This window comes from Dermacentor andersoni, chromosome 10, assembly GCF_023375885.2.
Source record: "Dermacentor andersoni chromosome 10, qqDerAnde1_hic_scaffold, whole genome shotgun sequence".
Lineage (NCBI taxonomy): Eukaryota > Metazoa > Arthropoda > Arachnida > Ixodida > Ixodidae > Dermacentor > Dermacentor andersoni.
Genome location: NC_092823.1, coordinates 135,555,304 through 135,576,925, shown reverse-complemented (window position 1 = coordinate 135,576,925; position 21,622 = coordinate 135,555,304). Strand labels below are relative to the sequence as shown.

The following is a 21,622-nucleotide window of genomic DNA, read 5'->3' as shown; positions in this document are numbered from 1 at the left end:
GCGAAACAACAGATACGAAAGGAACAAAAACACAGACGCAGCGTGTTTTGTTTTTTCTTGCATCTTTGTTGTTTCACGCTGCCCACGTCAAGACGCTTTCCCAGCAAACTACCCTTCTGCAGTACATAACTCAATTTTCTCAAAGCTCGTATAGTGACAGTATTTGCGTGCTGGTGTCTTGCGATTGTGTGCCTATAAAAGGAAGTAGTGTGCGCTGAAATTTTTTTTCCATTTTATTCGTTATTCATGCTTGGGTAGAGCAATTGAGATGTCAGTCAGGATACCCGGTGGCAAAGAGGCCGACCTTTCCTTCCATTATATATATATATATATATATATATATATATATATATATATATATATATATATATATTCTACGATTACGCTCAGCTAGCTTTCTTGTTGTTGTTTCTTGCGAAAATAGGCCACCTAACGGCTGGCTACCCCAATCACTGTAAATAAACTGTAGTGACTAAGGAGTGTCAAAAATAAAACAAAGGAATTAGCGCTCACCTTAGTTTTCTTGAAAGACAGTAGATAATCGTTTGAACGCTTTATTATTAGTATACCTATTATTATTTTCATCATCATCATCATTCAGGGGTTTTAGTTACCAAAACCACGATATGATTATGAGGCATGCCGTAGTCCGGGTTAATTTTGACCACCTGGGGTTCTTTAACGTGCACCCTATGGACGGTACCACGGGTGTTGTTGCATTTCGCCCCCATCGAAATGCGGCCGCCGCGGCTGGGATTGGATCCCGCAACACCGGGCTTACCAGCGCAACACCAAAGCCACTACGCCACCACGGCGGGTAACGCTCTTCAAAGCCTGTCGAAATAACGGACATCTTGTGATCACGTGTAAAACGAATATCCAACGCTGGTGCTATATTTATAGCCGTATCGGCAACTGCAACAGAACAGGAAGGCAAGCGGTCCGTGGATTCGCGCACGACGTCGCTAATTGTGCCTCATTTCCTGCAGGACCACAGTTAGCTCGCACGCGTGAAGATAGCAAGCTTCCTGCAGGCACTGTATTGTTCGCTGCAGAAGCGGCTCTAGTTGCACCATGCACACAAGATGACTTTTCTTTTCAACCGAGTTTCGATGCGTAGCCCATAAAAAGAAAGCAGAAAAGTACTTTTATTAGATATATAAAGGGCTAAATATCCCATATGCCAAGGATCTTGACAGAATACAATATTGCTGCAATTATTTGTGGCAGTCTGTTTAGAGAGTTTGCTGCTTGTATTGCGAATAGAGCTTGCGACATGCCATCTGTGGCTCTGAAGCGTTCCATGTTGTATACGAACTGGTCGAGCGTGTTCTGGTCGGCCTTGTTGGTAAGGCATGAACGGTTAAGCGCATCGATAGATAATGAGGACGTGAAAGAAGACGTTTGTGTAGACAACGAAGATAGGGACATTAACGGACTTCATCTAGTTGGTCAGTGAGATTCGACGAGAACAAAGAAGACGTGTCTCTGGCCTGTTTATTTTTTTACTAAATTCAAGAAGTAAAAGCACAAATTCACAGTTTAAATCTTACTATTATTATTCAAAATTTAACTTACTCAAGTTTAAGTATATCCTTTTTTTTAGTATTCCTATCAACGCAAGGCTTACTATAGTATTGATTACTACTTATCTTATGTATTCACAGTTTATTTTTCATTTTGGATTATATATTTATTTTCCCTTTCTTTTGTGTTATTCATTTATTAACCAATTTCTTCTATTTATTCAATCATATACGACCCGATTCGTGGCCTATCCCCCATAGTGGGTTTGTGCCATTCCTTGAGGCATCATCATCATCATCATCATCATCATCATCATCATTTTGAACAAGTTGTCCTGCTGTTCTTGAAGAACGTCTCCATGTCTACTGTCCGCGTTGTACTGCGACACTGGCGGAGGTGCGGGGTACTGACCGCGCCTGATGCTCCGGAGCCATTCTGGGAGTCGTTCATCTAGCCCGGACGCGTTATCACCAGTCACGACACCCGTGCATCGCTTTAGTCGTCGACTGCTAGGTCTTGCCCCGGAGTTCTCCCCTCTTCAACCACCTCTCTCCAGGAGCTCCACACATCTCGCAATGGCCGAAACCAGCCCACGGCAAGCACCCCAAAGCAGCCGGTTTTCCAGTCCCCAGCAAGTAACCGTTCTGCATCCTTTGGTTCCCGATCGCTATCACGGTACAGTCTTCGAAGACATTGAAGACAGGCTTGACAAGTATGAACGCGTCGCACAGAATAATCAATCGACTGAGCAGCAAAAGCCCTCCTACCTCTATTTCGCCCTTGACGACAGTGGCCGTACTTGGTACGAGAACCGCGAAGCTAGCCTAACGACATGGAATGACTTTCGTCAGAAAATCACGGATACTTTTACGAGTACCGACCGACGCGACCGCGCCCAGAAGATGATGGAGCTACGGGTACAACAACCTAATGAGTCGGTCACAAGGTTCGCCGATGACATGGCCCGCCTCTTACGTAAAGCCGACCCGAACATGACTGAAGAAAGAAAGTTGCGCTACCTCATGCGAGGTGTAAAAGAGCAGTTGTTCGCGGGGCTTGTACGGAATCCACCAGTCACCGTCGCTGACTTTATCAAAGAGGCTACGGCTATTGAGCGGGCCCTTCATCAGAGACGCAGGAAGTACGATCGACTGTCCACCAGCACCACAATCAATGCCGCCGCAGTGACTGGCGAGTATCAGAACCCCTCGCGGGAATTGATCAGCGAACTCGTCAGAGAGGAAATTCAAAAGATTCCGACACCGACAGTGGATAGACCCGTAGCGTCAATCGCCAGAGTGGTGCGTGACGAAATCAAGCAGGCGTCACCGGCAGCCGATCTTCAAGATCACCAGCGTCCCATGACTTGCGCAGCCGCTGTCCGATGTCCACCACCCGTTACAACCACACCGCCGTACCACCAGCCTCCGACAGTCGCTCCTTGGTCGCCGCCGCAAGACGAGGCTTCGAGGCGAGCACCCGTTATGCAGCTACAGTTATGCAGCTACTACCAGCCGCCGTTCACAGCGCCTTGGTCAACGCCGCAACACTACACCACGGGACGGCCGCAATTTCGGAGAACCGACGCATGGCGCGCACCGTCGATAGGCGCCCACTCTGTTTTCACTGCGGAGGCGCCGGCCACATTTCGCGTCATTGCTGGCATCGCGACACATCATTTCGACCTTTTCGTACGTGGTCCTATGGTCGACGTGCAAATCACGACTCCATGCTACGCCGCGACGAAACTGCTTTTCAGGGACCTCCAATAGCGCACCCGAATGACGAATCCTTGCCGCATGTTCAGTCCGATTTCGGCCGTCGTTCGCGCTCTTCAACCCATCCACGTCAGAGGCCTTCCCCTACTGGACGTACTTTTGCTGTCCTCCGAGGACGAAGGTCGCCCAGCCCACGCCGGGGAAAGTGAAAGCGGCGACCTCTGGGGGTAAGGTTGCAGGCCCACCGCAAGACAATAAAAAGCCCCCAACACTCGCCGCAGAACGACGTGAAGCCGATAAACCCCGACGCCGAAGAAAGTGTGAGCGCCGACATTGATGTTTTGGTGGACGGACAGCCGGTGACAGCGTTAGTCGACACTGGTGCCGACTTCTCTATAATGAGTCAGGAATTCGTCCTCCGCCTGAAGAAAGTAAAGACGCCATGGACGGGACCTCACATAAAGACGGCAGGCGGGCAATTACTGATGCCTACTGCAAGATGTACTGCTAGAATTAGCATGCGGGATTCTTCTTTCGTAGCCACTTTCATCGTTCTTCCTGTGTGCTGTAAAGATTTGATTATTGGAATGGATTTCCTGAAAGAATATGACGCCGTAATTAACATCCCGGACCGCATGGTGACGCTTTATAAGAGACCTGGTTTAGTCCATTGCTTATCGCCGCAACCCAACTCCTTTCGTATAGCAGAAGACGACGTCGTCATCCCACCTCGATCATGTACCCTTATTTCGGTAGCATGTGACGCACCGCTTCACTGCGAGGGAGTTGCCAACCAAATAACCACGTTGTTGCTTACTCACGGTATCTCGGTCGCACGAGGAATCGTAAATGTCACCTACGGGCGCACGAACCTGTTACCACTTTTAGCACAGAGCGACGGTACCTTCCAAAGGGCACCGCTGTGGCTTATTTTGATGGTGTAGCGGATGTTTGTGGCTGCTGTTCACTACTCGAAGAAGGGCCTACGCAATACCCAGCTTCTGCACTTGACGTCAGCACTGCTTTGTCGCAGCACGAACGAGAGCGGCTTCTCACGCTATTGTCGAAGTTCAATGACTGCTTTGCGTCGTATGCTGCTTTGCGTCGTTTGCATCGTGCTTTGCGAGCCAAAGTCCTCTACAAAAGAAACTTTTCTTCGACCGGGTCCCCCTATCTGCTCGTCATTCCTGCAGCTCTTCGTACGGGAGTACTTCAAGCCTGTCACAACGAGGGGACGTCTGGTCACTTGGGCTACACGAGAACGTTGGCCAGAGTGCAGCAGAGATACTACTGGCCGAGACTTACCACCACCGTGAAACAGCGCGTCCGCACTTGCCTCGACTGCCAGAGGTGCAAGTCGCCTCCGTCGAAACCAGCAGGCCTCCTACAATCCGTCCAGGTTCCTCGAAGACCATTTGACCAAATCGGAATGGATATATTGGGTCCACTTCCTACTTCTACTGCAGGGAATCACTTTGTTATCGTCGCAACCGACTATCTCACACGTTACGCTGAAACAAAGGCAATCCAGAGAAGCATAGCAGCCGAGGTGGCGGGCTTTTTCATTGAGCACGTTGTGTTGCGACACGGCGCACCAACCGTCGTAATAACACACCGAGGAACCGCATTCACGGCTGCGCGTTTAGATCACGTCTTGCTGCTAAGTGGAACGGCTCATCGGAAGTCAACCACCTACCATCCACAAACCAACGGATTAACAGAACGCCTAAACAAAACAATTGAAGACATGCTCTCCATGTACGTGGATGTTGTACATAAAAATTGGGGCGACATCCTACCTTATATCACCTTTGCATATAACACGGTCAAACAAGAGACGACGCGCATGACTCCGTTCACCCTTGTTCACGGACGGGATGTACGAACGATGTTGAATGCGATGCTTCCACATGACTTTGACGACACTGATACGGACGCCGATGTGTTTACGCAACGCGCAGAAGAGGTTCGGCAGCTCGCACGCTTGCGGATCTGCCAGCAGCAAGACTACGACGCAGGCCGCTATGATCTTCACCGTCGAATAGTAATCTATGACGTCGGCGACAGAGTGTGGGTTTGGACACCCATACGGAAACGAGGCCTCTCCGAAAAGCTGTTAAGGCGATACTTCGGACCATATCGAGTATTGCGCAACTCAGTGATGTCACGTACGAGGTCGTTCCCGATAGTCCCAATTGTACGCGGCGCCGCAAGCACCGTCCTGAAGTTGTGCACGTTGTCCGCATGAAGCCGTATGTGAGCGAATAACTATGCGAGAGCCTTGCTCCCGCAAGTGACACTTCTGGTCTAGCATCGGGACGATGCTCTCTTAGGGAGGGACAAATGACGCGTGTATTCTATGCAGACGACAACTAAGATGGGGACATTAACGAACTTCATCTAGTGGGTCAATGATATTCGACGAGGACGAAGAATACGTGTCTTCGGCCTGTTTGTTTTTGAACACGTTGTCCTGCTGTTCTTGAAGAACGTCTCCCTGTCTACTGTCCGCGTTGTACTGCGATAATATCGTGACGAAGGTGAAGAGCAGGCAAAATTATATTTACAGTATGTATATACACAGAGAAGCCACAGTCAATATGGCAGATCGACAACAACCACGAACAAGCTTTGCCAGTCGTCGTCTTGCTGAGCGCCTTCTTCAGAATGCGGTAATGGCGTGTAACAATCTATATTCAGACTATCTTGTGCGAATTCAGACACGTGCCACGCGCGGCTTCGCGGCACCGCCGCTTAATGGCGCACCGTGTCGAGGGAAACGCGAGAGGAGCCCGGCTGCTTACATGACATACATGACGCGTCTCTGCGCTGGCATTACGGTGTGTCGTTACATTGCTTTAATGCTAATCACATTAACGTAGACATTCGTCGTGAGATGGGTTCTGCCAGAGTGTTAATGCGTGAGCAATCTTGGGGTACTTCATGCAGTATCCAGGGGCTATGTATGTTGGTGTGTAACCGTTTTCCCGCCTACGTGGCGGTGACTGGGCAGTCCATGATCGAATAGTTGGTGTACCGGGCTGCCGTGCTGAGGCTACAGGCTTCGAAGCCGACCATCGGATCAATCATTTAAAGTTGCGGAAAACGGATGGAGCGGCCACGCGTTGTGCATGCCCTCGAGGAACAGGCAGCCTTCGACGAGCGGCGGCGAGAACTCGCCCGTGAAAGGGCTCGCCGTCGCCGCGCCGATCCAGCCGTTAGAGCCGCCCGAGCCTAGACAATCCGACAGCAATGAGAAGATCCCGAGCTGAGGGAGCGGGCGGCTGAAGCGATCCAGCACCGTTACCTGTGGAAGGAAGGAAGGAAATCAACTTTATTCAGGTCCTGCAGGCCACGAGAGTTTTGGGCTCTCGTGGAGTGGGCGTCTCCCACGACGGAACCGGGAGTGGGTTACTTAATTGTGACGAAGGTCAGGTGCACGCAGGAGAAGCTTCCCTTACCCCCATTTTCTGGCAGGGGAAGGGCTGGCCTTCATTTGTTTCCTTTTTCACCTTTTATTCCCTTTCCCCAGCACCGCGTAGTCAGCCGGTACTTACACTGGCTAGCCTCCCTGTCTTTCCTTGCATTTTGTCTCTCTCTCTTTTAACGTTTTGTATTTCCTCCCACCGACTTCTCAATTTGTAACAAAATTATGCATAAATGACCTCTTCTTATCAAAAAGCTTTATAAGACATGTAAATTATTTTTGATTTAACTAAATTTTCTGCAACAGCCTTCACATTTTGTCGGCTGTGAATACAAGATCGTCGTCATTTTTGTTGACGGACAGAAAGGGAGCGGCAGGAATAATACCAATGTTAATGTGCTCCGTATTCCCTATTATACCTTCCACGGTACCTAAAGCTTTCCTAGCAAGCAACAAAAAAAATCTTTTGTAGCAATAGAGGTAAAAAGCATCGTATGTGTTTTAAAAACAAGCAGGTCTCTCTAGTATACACAAAAGTCCAGTATACTTTATAAAGTACATACACATAATGTACAGTACTCATGCATAAAGTACCTGCATTCATTTTTTTACCACGCTATCAAAATTTACAGTACGTGCAATGCCATGTTTTCATCAGTTACGGCATTCTTTCTTAAAACTAACACATAAATATCGGCTTCGAGAGGCAAGCACTAAAAATGATAAAATATAGCTAGGCTGCGCACGCAGCAATGCTTACTGTGTTCACTACTTCGCTAAGGTTGACGAAGAGTATACAAACGACATCAATGTAAACAAAAACTACAATGTGGTCATCTTGGCAAGGTCCGTTATAGAAAAATGGCGCATACGAAGTAAAACATTATGCTTTTGTTTGTCAACAATGAAAATGTTGCTGTAGTTTAGAGCGCACAGGGCGCCAATGGGTAAATGTTGTACACGGTCGGCTGGGCTGCAGTGGTAATCCAACTACGCACAAGAAATCTGCAACGTTGAAACTACTGACGTTCCCTCCGGCTCTGCTTGGCGTCACGTGTGACGTGACAGTGCTTCATGTGACAATAAAGATGAAACAAAGAGGAAGGAAAAGCCTCCGTTGAACCTACACAACAGGGCTCATATTCACAGAGAACTATTACGCTAGAGTTGTTCGTAATAGAAAATTTCAGCCAATCCTGATACTGGACATACTATTATCGAAAGCGGCCGGCCAGTGACCGAACGCCTTCTTTCCAAGTGCCTTACAAACTCACCGGCTGCCGTTCGTAAATTGCAGTGTGCCATAAAGTAATTATTAAAAAGTTGGTTAACTTTTGTTATTTAGTCAATTATGCAATTTGATTTTTCGTGCATGTCCGCCTCTGATTAATCCAGCTCAACGACTAGAATTACGCTATCTGTCAAAGTCAATTAAAAAAAATATATGTATCGTCTAAAAAAAGCACCCTTTATGTAGGTTCCTCACTGATCCCTCAGCCTCAACGAGCCACGTGCATTCATGTGTAAGGCAGCTTACAGGCGCATCTAAATGGGATACATTGGGCACAGTAGTCTTTGAAAACAACTCACATTACGCCTGCACGCCTCCGATCACAGTCTACTCAGTTTCTCAGGCAATATTAAAAGACCAGAGAGTCACCGGTTCGCGTCACGTAAAGAAGAACTCAACTATTTCGCCAAGATAAATTCGCAGTTGAGGTTGAAAAACATTTTTCTAAATATTTTCATTCTCCTTAATTCCGAATCTTATGAATCTATTCGAACCGGTTGAAACTTATATTTTTGTTCTGGAGCTGAACCTGAACCGACAAATATGCAGAAGCCTGAACTAAAATCCGGACCTAACTCGAAAACCGGCTCTGCAGGCATGGATGGATGCTATAAGCGTCCCCTTTGAAACGGGGCAGTTGGTTGCGCCACCAAGGCCTTGTTCTTATTTTGCCTAATGTCCAACCTATCTCCTTGAAAAGAAAATGCACACATGCGCAGGCACGCGCGCACACACAGAGAAGAGAGAGTGAAAATTCCCAGCATGAAACTTTCTGAACCGCCACTGGAAACTGTTTTTGTACGTCTGCGTTTTTTGTATTCGCCCTACTTTTCTGCCATCAAACCTCCAACCCCTTCTTACTAATCTCTATTGCGGACATGTTCACTTTCCCCGTGCTATCCCATAACCCAAGGGCTTGAAGGAGGCCAGAGAAGCCTAAACCGACAGCTGGGTAGATATCTTCACATTCAAATAAAACATGCTCCATCGTTTTCCTAGCTTTACCACAGCAAGCACATGCTTCTTCTTCGTTCCTATATATCGCTTTATAGGTGCGTGTTCTAAGGCACGATCTCGCTTCGAAATGTAAGGGGCTTCCCTTTGAGTTATAAATTGTTTCTTTCCCGATTTCGTTTTTTTTTTCTCTCGAAACCCGTGGCAGGTTTCATTTCCATTGCCGCCACCCATGAAATTTTCTCAGCCTCTGACTTTGCGTTTGACGTTCTTTGTTGCCATGTTGCTTACTAGACCGGTCGCATACTTGCTGGTAAGCTTCCTAGGTTTTTTCCTCCACTGTGAGTCAGTGTTTTGCCTGTAGAGATACCTGAAAATTCTCGCAACCCATTTACTTTCTTCCACATTTCTCAGTGGTTCTTCAAGATCAACTTTACTTTCAGCTTGACTCACTTCAAAGCTCGTCCAACCTGCACAGCTTCATGTATAGTCTTCCCGTGAGCGTCCAATGCGAGGCGTCCCACTGACCTTTGGTTGCCATCGAGTCCTGATTGTACCCTTCAAGCAAACAACCGCATTTCCAAATGTAAGTTCTGGAACCATTACACCTTTCCACATACCCTGGAGTACCTCGTAATTACTTCCTATAGCGCTCCGTGCTTCATTACGGCCGCATTTCTCGTCGCCTTTGCTATTATTGTTTTTCCCCTCTGTTTCCATATATCTATTGTCTTCGTTTATGCATACACCAAGACATTTTCGCATTGACAGCGCAACATGGCGGCGTTTCTCACGACATGAGAACGCCGAGGCGTCACCGAATTTTGCCATAAATCAAATTGTATGGCTATGGAAACTGGAATTTTATGCCGACGATGGGTTCGCCATCCCAGAGGAATGATCCTTTCGGTCTTGATGCGGTTCGCTGATGAGCAACAGTTGATGATCGTGCGCGAAAAGTTGAGAGCGAGTCGCACAAAAGGATGGCGACACGTTCCTGCTTTCTTTTTCGAAACCCAGCGCCGGTGCAGTGACTCGGCTTGTTTACGATCGGGCCCGTGTGAATGAGATCATAGACACGGGAAAAGCAAGCGGCCCGCCGCAACCAACGCGAGGCGAGATCGACGGCGCGGCTCGTTCTTTGTCCGCACTCGCGCGCCGTTCCTTCGCGGCCCCGCCTGCGCGCGACCCAAATATCGGTGCACAGTAACGAGGCCACTCGGTAGGCTACAGCGGCAACATCTCTCACCGCCTTCTGGATGAAGATTAAAGTTCAGACCGCGACTTTGCTATAGCAAAGAATACATTTGCTTGGGGGCAGAGTGGCTGCTAAAACCCAACGTCTCCAGAAATACCTGGCTATGCCCTTGCTTTTTGGTTACGATTACAACGGTGCAAATAAGAACATGTGGTAGCGTACGCCACTGGGATGTTTCCTGTTTCATATTCAATTACAGGAACCAAAGATTGAGCACTCAATTCTTCCCCCCCCCCCTCCCGATGTAGGCTATGGCCCACCAGAAACTATATTACGTAAATTAAACCTTTTTTTACATTATATTCCCATCATTCTAGTGTCTGTTCATCAGCTGGGTCACTGTGTTTGAAATGCCTTTCTTCCCTTGTACAGCTGATTCCTTCAGCTTATTTCAATTCTATGAGAAGGTGCCTGCCACAGATAAGCCGGCACCAATCAAGCACACCATGAAAAAATAATTTTGTTTGAAACAAATTTTTTTGTGCATTAAATGAATTATTGTTAGTTCATGAATGTGTGTACTAAGGAAGCTGGGCAACATTTTAACATTAACAATAAGCATAGGTAATTAGTCTTTGATGTTCTGTGCAACATATCCTTCAAGATATGGCAGCTTCCAAATGAGAGAATGGCAACATTATTGGTGCATAACCAAGTGGCAATGAAAAATAGGCTTTAACAATGTTGACTGAAGACAACACATCATTCAAAGCAATGTCTACTGCAAGCTAAGCACTTGTCTATTTTTTCATGATCATTAACTACTGCACTGATGGCTGACCCAGTTATTAATGCCAGACCCAGTTCCTCTTTGTGAAATGCTGACGCCTCACCGTAAGTGTAGCACAACTGAACACTCCCCCAGTGTGTGTGCAGGGACAGTTTACTGAGAAGGCAATGGTCATGATGACCACTGGTGTGGCACTGTTTCTGTTTACAGTGAATATAACCTACACAAAGGTTCACACTGTGTCCACCACACAAGTGGAGATAATTGACACATTTCACTTCTCTACGACATAAGTGAAATGCTGCTTAGCATACAGCTGAGACATGCTTCCACTAAAATTAATGCTTTATGAAGAGGCAAACATTCGTCTGAAAGTTCTGCACAATGTAGCTATAATCCGTGAACTGGAAATGAAAAACGCATGTATGAACATTGCTTTATTGCATTTCGCTTAATTTAGTTCCCTTTCCTGATGCATTTAACCTCGCACACTACTTGGAAAGAGACTTGCTAACAGAGAAACCTAATGCAATTAAAAATACACCACACAGGACTCAGAGCCTTTGAAAAGCACAGAATACTCAACAAAGAACACACAAGGAACAAGTGATGAGCTGATGCTCGCATATAAGTCAAAGTGGAAAACGCTTAAAACACTCTGGTCAGCACTATGTGATATTGGAAATAGCCTACAGGTGGCACTTCCAGTGCAGTTGCTCTGAGCAGCAGTTAAATGTGCTGCACATCTGTAGAAACACGTTACACACTTGCCCAAGTTGCTACATTAAAATGTAAAGCTCTCTTCATTTAAAGCCAGAGTTTGAGTTGCAGCATAATTCCTTCTATAACAATGTGCTTTACCCAATGGCACAAATGCATTGAATGTCTTCATGTGCTACCCTGTTATCAACTGTGCCAAAAATGCACCTTTTTTTTTTTACTTCATTCTTTTCTGTGCAAAACACCTCGATTTGCATCATATTGCTAAAAAAATTGCCTACCATACTCACATTCACCACTTGGTAAAAAATAAAACAAAACATGGGCAGCTCCATGCAAAGAACCAGATTAACACACAAAGTTTTGCTGGCAAAGTGTTCATAGTGCTCTTGTCATGTAACATAAGAATAAGCTTCTAACATGCAACTCTATGACACTGTCGCTAATATTCTTCTTTTTGCTTGCAAGTCCCGTGTTGTGTGGTGTCTCCTTCCATAATGGAGAATGTAAATAGTCATTGCTTCGTCAATCACAGAATCTGCATTCTTTATAAGGTACTCAATCTCCTCCGCTGAAGCTTCTTGGCGGATTGCCTGAGGCACAGCGTTCACAAGTATGTCCGACATCTTCTGAAGCTCGTTGGCAAGCTCGATGCTGTTCTCACCATATATCTCCCGGATCGCATCAACAGCAGGACTCAGCACTTCACATGCTGATCGAAAGTCGCCAATTGCACAGAAGCATTTTGCCACCATATCCTTGGCTTCCAGAAGTTTTAAATTGTGTTTATACATCAGCTTCTCCCGTGCCTTCAAGCACTTGTTGAGGCGCTGCAGAGCCTCCAAGTGGTTACCCTTTTCAGCAAGTTGCACACCTTGAACGTAGAGGTCATGCATTCGAAATGCCTTCTGCTCACGTGCAAGGCACTCTTGAGTGGTGCCACAGTCTAAGCAGGCAGCCTTTCCACTATCATCAGGAATATTCAGTGGCCCATCACAGTATTCGCACTTCAAGGCCTGCAGGCGTTGTTCAGCATCCTCCCCAGCACCACAAGCAGTGCAGTTGCAAGTGAAGAAATACTGCTCCTGCAGTGTCTGGCGCCGTTCTGCAAAGGACATTCTTTGGTAGTGAGGACCATAGCAGTTCAAAACTTCCTCCCCAGCTGCAATATTCCTTACAGCTCTCACCACAAGAGTTGAGCCACAAGGAAAGTTTGAAATAATGTTGGGGTTGCAAGCATGGTTCATAAGGCTTGCACTTGGGTAGATGGCTGTGGCTATACGAACTTGCTCAGTTGTGACCACAACATCATCCTCCTGCATTGTTCTTGACTCCAGTGATGTGATGGCATGGGCATTGCACACAAGCTGCTGAATGTGGCGTAGCAAGAGACCTCCTGCAAATGTTTTCAAAGCTGCCATACTGGGCTCCTTTATGGGCAGGCCAGGGTGGTTACTTGACCCATTTCTTCCAGTGAGGCTCAGTGCTGAAGCCTTTGAAGTCACTTCCTCGAGGCTAAAAAACTGGACCTGATCCAGCAGCATGTAGAGTAATGCTGCTGTCAGGGAGTATTGCAGCATGTCATCAGCATACATCTTGTCATCATGCGTAACCAGCTCATATACAGCATTATAGTTAAATTCATTGACTTCATCATCCCCTGCAGAGAGAGCTTGTGAAAACCGGACAAGGTTGGCAAGACCTGTTACAAAAAGAATCCTGACAGCCAAATGTGCAATTCCTACAGAGTACAAAAGGTTCAGATTACCACACTCCAAATCATGATACTGACTCCAGGACTCCTTTGCACAGCTGAAAGAACAGTACCGCACCTGGTTGCACTGTGAGCACGGAACAGCGTTTTGGAGCCTTTTGTGGCAGTGATGACAGTGGGTTTTTGTGTGGCCTGGCAGCAGAACCGAAGCATACGGCTTCTCGACGAAAACTGCATCACCAGTCCGCAGCTCTCGGTTGGCCACCACGAAGCGTCCTTTCTCTGTACTGTACAGAATGTCCACGGCATTGGTGCAGTTCGGTACAGAATCGTGAACGCCGCGGACAACACTAGGTACCTGTGATTCGTCGTCGGGGTCATCTTCGTCACTTGGAACAGGTGGTGTCTTGTTACCGCTACACGCTTGTTTGAACATATCGATTTCCTTCGCCTGCTGTGCGTGTTTTCGGCTGTCCAGACCCGCGCGCCGCAGCGCCTTAGTGGCCAAGTCAAAATTTTCCAGCGCTTCTCTGGGCTTTCCGAGGCGAAGGTAGCACTGACCCTTCCGCAGATACAACTTGTAGCGCAGGTGGTTGGGATAACCGAGCTCGAATGCGTAGCGGACGTCGCACAAGGAGCGTTTGTACTTGCCTGCGTGAAAGTAGGCGGCGGACCGATTTGCGAATCCTAGCGACATCTCTTCAGCGTGTCCTTCGGCGTCTGGAGTATCCGGAAAAGGAGCCGAGAGGATGCTCTGCGTGTAAAACTCGGCTGCTTTCGCATACTGCTTGCGGTTGAAGCAGATGTTTCCCTCGCTCCGCAGTTCAGAGGCCTTCTCCCAGAACTTGCGGTGCTTCGACGAGCAGAGAACTGTCAACCAGTGCTTGATGCGCGGATGGGCTACTTCGTGGCGGAGGCAGAACCTGACTCGCTCTTCATTTGTTTGAAGCGTGCTAAAGACGGCAAAACCATTTCCCTGACGTACGCGTTCCGTGGTGCTGTCGAGAACGTCTTGCCAGGTTTCGATCTTGGACATTGTGGCCGGCTGCTCCCAGGCGCTGACCTAAGCGAGTGAACGGAGAACAATACTCATAGTCCGCGAACAGCACTTGCGAGATGCCTGACCAAGCGGGTAGACGGGTCAGCCTTGTGACACAGACTCGCCACACACTCGCGAACGTCTCTCACAAATGTCCGCGGCAGGAGCGCAAGACTGTCAGCGACTCGCACCTGCGCACGTGATTTCTGCGTTAAACGTCGTCCGTTGTTTTGGTCGCAACAATTTTCGTGCGCCCTGTGAGTGCTCGAATCGAGTGCGGCCTTCAAATCGCCGACGGAACGGCCAACGCAACAGGTTTGACTCGCCACGCTCGCCACACACCAACATTGGCTGACTTCCGCGTTTTGGATTGGCTGCGGCTCTCTGCGGCTAAGATCGGCTAGGTTCTTGACTCATTGCCAGACGGCACGCCAGTCGCCAGACGGGCACTTTTCTCCACGGCCGCCTGACGGCCGCTAATAGCGAGAATTTTCGTTTTCTCTCTCCCCACGACTGCGCGCGTCAGGTTCGCCTTAGTCATAGAGTTTCTCACTATAACACCTAGAGGGTAATCTGGCGCCACCGTCTATGGGAGTTTCTTAAGGGGGCACCGTGCCGTCATGGGAATGACGGTATATGTGTCTGCGAGGCTCGTGTTGGCTGGTGTTGTAAGAGGCTTCGTCTAAAACGTGGATATGGCTACGCAAATAGCGCGTTCTCAAAGTAAAATCTTCATAAAATGTTTCCATTCACGCATATTAAATCTTTACTCACCCACGATGCATGACCAAGCGAAGAAAAGCAACAACAGACGACCAACTGTTTCAAAGCGAGCGCGAACCTTGTCGTCTGCCCTCCAACTTTAGCGGCCCGCTGATACTTTTTACGTAACATGTAGTCGTACACACAATAACAAGTTTTCATAGTTAAACAAAACATGTTTTCGCGTAATAATAAAGCTAAAACAGCTTTTCATGTGCTGTTCTAGTAGAAAATGAATCATTGTGACAGACGGAACGGTACTTGCCAAGCGCGTCTTCAAGGTGTCCTGTCTCTACGAGAACGATGCCAATCCGAATCCACAATATACCAGCATTCCCATGCATACCACAGCGCAGCAGCGCCAGATTTCCCTCTAGGTAATGTAGTGAGAAACTCTATGGCCTTAGTGGAAGGCATTTCGGTATTGTTGCGCAACCAATTTCAAGTGCAGCCAATCTCAGCACTAAACGCTGCGTTTAAGTGCGACCTAAATATCCTTTCTGCGACGCTGTCGGGAAATTATAATGACTTGGGCATTGTTAACAGGCTTGGTGTTGTTCAGCGACGGCGGACCCAGGAACGGCACTTGGCCTCGTACGTGCTCTTATTTCAGACAGTGCCGGGCTGCGCTCACTTTGCCATCACAGTGCAACGACTTAGAAAATGTCAGGTCGATCGAAACCTCTCTATCGTAGCTTGCACGAGGTCGGCGGAACCGGGTTTTATGACATCTGCAATTATCGACGCATCAATGACTTTAGCGCGCGGCAATTTTGCCTGTATTCACGGGCTTCTTTCACGCTCGAAAAAACACTTTTATGAAGCACGCATTGAGCAACAGAAAGCTGAATCGGGAGTTTTTCATGCTGCTCTTCAATTTTCTCATTGACACTTCTAATTCTAATATTTGAGAAGTTGATTACTTAAGGCTAATTATGTAATTCGGCAGAATGCAAAAATACTCCGAGTATCTCCAAGCGTAGGCAAACAACATTACCTTGGTTCTGTCCAGCTACGCGGCATTTGCATATTTTTAAATGGTGCGTGATAGTTGGGACACCCTGTATATATAAAAATCATTTTCTGACACTGCACACCAAAAAAAATAAACACTTCAGTGTGAATGACTATCTCCCGCTTTCACCTTGTTCTCGTTTTGTTCATCGTCTTGAATTTCCACCTCCCGCCTCCCCCTATTTTCCCTGTATTTCCCTATTTCACCTGTCACATAGCTGCAGACTTATGCAATCGTGCAGACGTCCTCTTCTTATACAATATCATTCATGGACTTATGTCTTCAGATCTACTAGTTTTTCTGTTTCAATGCAGGTTTCGCAGGAGACTGACAGGAAAGTTAGACCCTTCCACGTTTCTGCCTCTTCCAGCAGACACTCACCTCTCCGGAGAATGCAAACTACACAGCTGCCATTTTCTCTATGCTAATATCATTCAAAACGTTCATTTTCTCATGAACCATCTTTCTAGCTACACTACTATACTGTCCATCTCATACTTTCTCTCCTTCGGCACATTTACTCCGTCTGTCAATTGCAAGTTATTGATGTATTGTTGCTCACTATGTAACTATTTATCCAGTTCTTTGTCTTCTTCTAATTGTTTTATGCTATAACTTTTGATTGTTTTACAATTTTACCTTTTTTTGTTCTTGTTCTTCTGTGCACCAACACTCAGACCTCAGTGTCACTCCTGGTCACATTGAATAAATTACTGACTGATACTGAATCACTGATTATTATTAATTATTTTGCTTTTCCTTCCCAGCAATATTCACCCAGTGGCTTCCAACTGTGACCAATTGACAATCATGGGGCACTATTATGACCAGTTGGTAACATTAGGCTCCAAATTATGTGACTGAAAAGCCTGAATAACCATTAACCGACATAGATCGAAGTAATGACTGTTTCGCTAACACTAAAAGAATTTATGCTTCTTTTTAAGAGGAAGCTTTAGCTCGGGCCCAACTCTGACGCGGCCTATTCAAATACATGTAAAACGCAAAAACGTTTTTATGAGATAACCCCTGGACCGATTTTGATGAAATTTGTTGCATTTGAGAGAGAACGTTAAATTCTAGTGACTGTTGGAAGCGGAATTTTGATTTAGGGCTTGAATTTTCTTAAAACGATTTTCAAATATTTGACCGTTTGAAAAAAATAGAAGCACGAAGTTTACAATTTTATAACTCTGCACCAAGAACTGATATCGTGGTTCTGTAAACGGCATCCATTCGATCATTCAAAGCGGACAAATTCAATATGTCATTTTACATCTTACGTAAATTTGTTACGTTGGTTACAACGGTATTGCAAAAGTTGTGTTTCCCTATAATTAAATTTTTTTATATTCATGTGTCACATATCAATTTTGTCCGCTTTAGATGTACTATTAGATGCAATTCACAGAATCGTATTATCATTTTCAGTGGTTGAGTAACAGAGTTGTAAACTTCATAGTTTCGTTTTCTGAAAATTTCCGATTTTTGCCAATTTTTAATAAAAAAATTACGACCTAACTCAAAAATTCGAAACCAACAGTCACTAGATCTTAAGTTTGTCTTTTAAATGCAACAAACCTCGTCAAATTTGGTGCAGTGGTTGCCGAGAAAAACGAATTCTCCTTTTACATGTATTTAGATAGGAGCACTCGAGCTAAAGCTTCCTCTTAACCTTGTTGTCTGCCCAGTCAAAGTCCACAGGCCGACCTAATGGAATGTTACCTGACCTACAAATCAGGTAACAGATACTCACCACTAAACTACTGCCCGATTTCCACAACAAGCGTCCCTTGCAGAATAATGGAGCATGTCATATTATCTCACATAATGTACTTTCTCAACTCTGAAGATTTCTTTCGTCTATCACAGCGAAGTCTCCGCAAAGGACTGTCTAGCGAAACTCAGTCATCTTCCTTCATGATTTGCATTGAAGACCTGAATTCTAACACAGAGCGAAGCAATTTTACTCGATTTCTCAAAAGGCCCTTTCACAAGGTAGGTCATCAGGTCATCAATGCTTGCTTGCTTCAAAAACTTTCACATTTGAACATTCATCCCAATGGCTTAAGAATTTCCTCCAAAGAATTTCTGACTAATCACTTACAGTTAGTGCAAGTCAATATGACAATGCTTCTAAACCACTTCCTGTGACATTAAACATTCCACAAGGTTCTTTGTTAGGTCCCCCCTGTTCTTAATATAGAGGGTGTCCCAACTATCATACACCAATATTTAAAGATATGTAAATGTCATGTAGCTAGACAGCACCAATTGTAATGTTGTTTGCCGTCGCTTGGATACTCAAATTATTTTTTGCATTCTGCATAATTACATAACTAGTCTTAAATAATTAACCATTTCTAAAATAATGTACGTAGATCAAAAGTGCCAATGAGAAAATTGTAGAGCAACATGAACTCCCGACACAGCTTTCTGTTGCTCAATACGTGCTACATAAAAGTGTTTTCGGAGCGTGAGAGCCCGCGAATAAACGCAAAGTGCCTTGAGTGGCAACTTTGCGTGTATTCGTAAGCTTATTGGGAGTTTTTCATGTTGCTCTACAATTTTCTCCTTGACACTTTTCATCTGGTCATAATATTTGAGACGTTTATTAATAAATTAAGACCAATTAGTTGGAATGCAAAAAATAATCTCCAAGCGATGGCAAACATTACCTTGATTCTGTTCAGCTACATAGCATTTGCAGATTTTTAAATCTTGGTGCATGATAGTTGGGACACCCTGTATACGGGGTGATTTTTAAGTTTTATGGAATTTTTGTAGATCGCCTGCGGCAGATAGCAGTATTCTTGTCTTTGAGCTGGATTACTCGAAGAGGCTGACATTATTACTAGCATGAGAAATCAAAACACATATTCAACTAACCAGAAACTTTAGGCCCATATTACAATTTACAAATTTAGCCAGTGAGTTTGCAAGTCGTATCCACTTGAATTATCACGATGACATCAGTTTCAAGATATTTCCTAAACTGGGATGAAACACGAGTATGGACATTCCAGTTACTTTTGTGCTTCAGTGCATGAAAGAGCATTTTGTTAAAAAGGCCAGTGGAACAACCGTGCATTTTACCGTGAGTTTGATGGCACACATCTCCAAATTAGTGTATTTCTCTTCAAAATTTGGAGATACTGGTGGGCATTGGGAGTCAAAATGTAACCAACATATATGGTGTACTTTCTGAAAACCTGGCAAATAAATGGATCGGAATTAGCAGTTTAGCTTCTTACAAGATTCAATTTGCACATAGCAGCAAATGGTTATAGTGGAAAAAGAAAATGAACTGCTCTGAATGCTACAGCCCAACTGCAGCGATGTTAACACAACTGGCATTGCGACATTAGTATGAAGTCACGCGTTTCGAAGCATTTTCGCGTGTTTGGGCCGTTTTTTCTTCAGAAGGTTATAACTCATCGGGCTGATCGAACCTTTGGTTTCTTCAGAATGCAATGTAATTCTTTATCTATACATTTAGTCCCGAGCACACGCTGTACAAATCCAATGCCACGAAGAACAATGTGTGGAAACTTCAAGTATGTCTTTCGTTTTTGCATTTTCCCTGGTGTGCATGACTCCACTCATTCATGGTAAGACTTATGATTCTAGAATAGTAACGTACTAAGCCCATTAAACTTGGGTAATTTTCTTTTTAGTTTGCCTTTAAGCATTTATGGGCATTATGACATACGAGTCATTCCCAATGTGAATCGCACTTACTCTGCACAGTGTTGTCTGTTTTATAAGCTGTTTCTAAAGCAGACTCAATTGTAACAAACTTTCCTCACAGCGAGCCCTTTTTGCATCAAGAGGTTCGCCATAGGTAAGCTTGACTGCACTCTGTGGCCATGCTGCCCTACAAGTCCACAATTCATATGGCGGAACCTTACGCCCTTTACTCTTACCCCCAGTGTAGGGTAGCAAACAGGATGATTTTCTGGTTGGGTTCCATGCCTTTCCTCTCCGTTTTCTTTTTCTCTACGCCTAACACATGATGCAAAACACATCTTGTTTGTCCCAAAGCTAGCTAATCACGTTGCCGAACATTTTTGTTGTGAAGCGATTGTCATGCTGTGGACTTGGGGATGATTAATATTTTTCTGAATTTTGAATGGGAGAAAAAAATGTATTTTTAAGGAAAATTCTGAGAAGAAATAGAACTCCATTACACATAGCTTATATTTATTATTTCAGCAATAAAACAGAATTATCCTTGGATACATGCGACGTGATAACTGAGAAAGAGTTTCCAAGTCACTCGCTGGACACACTACACATTATTATCGCTCCAGGATATTTCCACATTCATATTTGAAGAAAAAACAGCGCTACAAAGACGCGGACTAAAAGAAGAACATGTACGATGGACAGGCGCTTGCCCAAATCAAGCTTCTGCTGTTCTACATTCAAATTTGATTGTACGTAGACGAGATCTTGAATGCATTTACTTGTATGTTGCAAAGCTTGTTATGAACATTTTATATTATATAGTTTACATTACTGTTTGATCACAAAAACGTTGCTTTAATATTTATTGCTTCAGAAAAGGTATGATCATTACAGTGCTGTGTACGTGTGCCCCTAATAAAATGCTGGCGAAATAAATAGACAAGTAGTGCGAATCTTGCCCATAAAAATATTCATGTCTATTTGCGGTTCCAATAAAATCAAACTTCGAATTCACTCAAGATTCTACGGCTCTAAGAACGCATGCGACCTGCATTAGTCATAGGAGTGGCTTGTTAGGCTAGTGGGTACACCAGTATTACATGGTGGAATGCCACCAAATGGGAAGGAAACCAAAAAGAAACCACGAGGCAGAAACAGTGACAGGAAGGGCCTGCATGGGCCCTTCCTGTCCCTTTGTTTTTTCCTCGTGCTACTTTATCGTCTCCCTGGTTGCTCGCATTCCACCATGTAACTACATTAGTCACCTTATTGAAAATTTTAACATGCAAATGCTAGTCTCTTTCCATATATATGGAAAAAAGTTTGAATTAAGAGTGCAATTACACCTTTGGATTTTTTTGCTTCCCTTCACATACATTGCAAACACATAGACTGCGCATTAATTTTATATGAGCACATCGTTCACAATGAAGACAAATATAAGCATTTCAAAGCTTTTTAACTCAATATAGCTTCTTGGGCTAGTTGGTTGATACTTGAAGCCATGCACCGCATCACATGAAACAAATGCAAAGAAGTCACAGAACTTGACACCACGGGCGCTAAAATCACAGCCGAATCCAGCAACACTGATGCCTTCAGGTAGCATGTGCGGGTTTATTGACCATGCCTACAGTGCACTAGAAAATATTGCAATACTTCTAGTTCACTGTAACCATGCCTTCACCCCAAAATGTTCACGTACAGGTGACGCCTGCGGCATAAAAAGGATGTTCCACATCCGCCGCCAAGGCTTGCGAGTGGTGGCGCCGGCTAA

General features: G+C 45.3%; 1 protein-coding gene and 1 long non-coding RNA gene across 2 annotated transcripts; one reads left to right on the top strand and one right to left on the bottom strand.

Annotated features, from left to right (window-relative positions):
• Nucleotides 1–11,329: 11,329 nt before the first annotated feature.
• Nucleotides 11,330–14,767, bottom strand: LOC126545150 (SET and MYND domain-containing protein 4-like). Its single transcript, XM_050192909.3, has one exon. The coding sequence runs from the start codon at nt 14,373–14,375 to the stop codon at nt 12,054–12,056; it is 2,322 nt and encodes a 773-aa protein (XP_050048866.1). The 5' UTR covers nt 14,376–14,767; the 3' UTR covers nt 11,330–12,053.
• A 779-nt stretch (nt 14,768–15,546) lies between these two features.
• On the top strand, nt 15,547–16,883 carry LOC126545178 (uncharacterized). The gene is made up of 2 exons (XR_008608336.1): nt 15,547–15,734; nt 16,470–16,883. It is a non-coding gene; the product is annotated as an uncharacterized lncRNA (long non-coding RNA).
• Nucleotides 16,884–21,622: the final 4,739 nt, after the last annotated feature.